The following is a 1,924-nucleotide window of genomic DNA, read 5'->3' as shown; positions in this document are numbered from 1 at the left end:
ACAACTCAGTTCATTCTCAGTGCTGCTTGCGTTTGATTTTGAGATCTCCATTGCATGAAATGAAACCATCAAGTAACCCTTCTTCTTTATACATCCTTGATGTCAACAAACAGAAAACCGCATAACTTCAAATATACATATAAGGAGGTACAAAAATATATTATTATGACAAGTAGAGCATTTATGCTTTTTCTACTTAAATTTTTATAGTTTTTCTTTTTAGAAGATAATTAAATAAATAATTTATTTATATAAGTTCAATTTAATGGATAAATTAGTTTTTTTGTTTTTTTATTTAATTAACTATTTATCTTAAATATACAAATTTTAAAGGCTTATATATTAAAAAATCCCTTGAGAAAATATAATTAAAAAAACTCTTCATTAACTATTTTCGTCATTAATCACGTTAACAGTTAAAATAAATTAATAGGAAAAAGAGTGTATGTGACAATTTCTAATTTAATTTAATATTCTCCTATGAAAAATATTAAATTGATGAGTAAAATATATATTTTAAAGATAGATTATTATTGAGCATCCATCTCTCTTAAAGGAGATCCGAATAAAAAAACGCACCATCACAACGAGTGTATGAAAATCTATAGCAGAGTGAAATTAGAATCAATACGGCTAATGCTAATAGTGTAGTAAAGTAACATTGTATCCAATGACGGCTTCCATTTGTGTCATCGAGTAGGTCCTAGCAAGGCAATACCCACAAGCCAGCCTGAACTTTCCGGTGCCTCCTACGACCGGCATTTCTCTCACTTCTTTCATCACGGGGTTCCGACCCACAACGCTGAAAGTGCTACCGTTGTAAGGCCCGGTTGTGAAAGCATAAGTAAGGGTCATGAGAAGACTGAGCTCTTTTTCTTGCGACGACATTGCGTAAATCCCTTGAGCACGACCAACTAATGTCGAGTTCATGCTCGGGGTGGCCGTCAGTGGGTTATCCATCACAGAAATGGACCCAAACATGGCCGCAATCGAGTCTTGACCTGTGAAGTTGGAGCGTCCGGCGACACGAACCGCGGTTGGCTGGGGTCCTCCCACGATGTCATGCATGTAAAATTGGATCCGCGTCGCCTTCTGCTTCAACGCAACGGTGTTGTGAACGGCTAAAGAAAACGCCACGAAAACCAGCAATTTGCTTGCGAATGCCATCATGCTTTAAGGGCTCAAGTAAGGATGCAAGGTTTAGGGTAAAGGAATATGGTTTATATAATGGAGTAGTTTGTTCGTAGTTGACTGGAGCTTTCAACATGGCTTTCAAAGTAGGTAGAATTGGAAAACATGTCATTCTACCATGGTTGGACACGTTCAAGTTTTGGAATTTAAACTTCAGCAAATTGTCAAAATTTCAAGGAAGATTATTGTGAGGAAGATTGGTTATAAACGTCCATTTCAAACTGAAATGGCACGGTGGAAAAAGACCCTTAGTAAAATGGAAACAACAATCACGTTTGGCTTCAAAGTCTTTTTTAATGGGCACAGACTTGTCGTTAGGGAGAAAGAAATCATTTTTAAATTAACAATAATCTTTACAACTTTAAATATTTGCTCAATGGAAAAATCCACAATTTGACGGTGGAGTTTACGGGTGGTGCAATTAATGGTGGTTTAGTGAGATGTGCGAAGGGAGATTGGGTGTTTGGTAATATAGGTGTTAGCTCTGTTTTAGAGGCAAATTTTCAAGTGTTAGTAGATGAGCTAAAAGATGAGTTGGGAAGAAGAAGTGAGTCAGCCGTTAGTTGAGAGCGATAGCAAAACAGTGGTAAACTTAATACTTGGAATTGAAAGAGTGGGGATACCACTACTAGGGTTGGAGATTCGAAAATGGATGGCGAGGGACTGACAAGTAAAAACCCGACATGTGCCATTAACAGAGAATAAGACAACTGATGCTATGACTAGGGTGGTA

At 37.0% G+C, this 1,924-nt stretch overlaps 1 protein-coding gene across 1 annotated transcript; it reads right to left on the bottom strand.

Annotated features, from left to right (window-relative positions):
- Window positions 1-512: 512 nt before the first annotated feature.
- Window positions 513-1,189, bottom strand: LOC108486060 (dirigent protein 22-like). The gene has a single exon (XM_017789872.2). It carries the CDS (start codon window positions 1,168-1,170, stop codon window positions 640-642), a length of 531 nt encoding a protein of 176 aa, XP_017645361.2. The 5' UTR covers window positions 1,171-1,189; the 3' UTR covers window positions 513-639.
- Between the last annotated feature and the right edge of the window lie 735 nt (window positions 1,190-1,924).

The sequence above is a fragment of the Gossypium arboreum genome, chromosome 12, assembly GCF_025698485.1.
Source record: "Gossypium arboreum isolate Shixiya-1 chromosome 12, ASM2569848v2, whole genome shotgun sequence".
Classification (NCBI taxonomy): Eukaryota; Viridiplantae; Streptophyta; class Magnoliopsida; order Malvales; family Malvaceae; genus Gossypium; species Gossypium arboreum.
Note: the sequence above shows the minus strand (reverse complement) of the source record. Positions and strands in the feature narration are given on the sequence as shown.

Coding starts and splice junctions, on each gene's coding strand:
- LOC108486060 (XM_017789872.2), bottom strand. CDS start 1,170: ATGATGGCATTCGCAAGCAAATTGCTGGTTTTCGTGGCGTTTTCTTTA.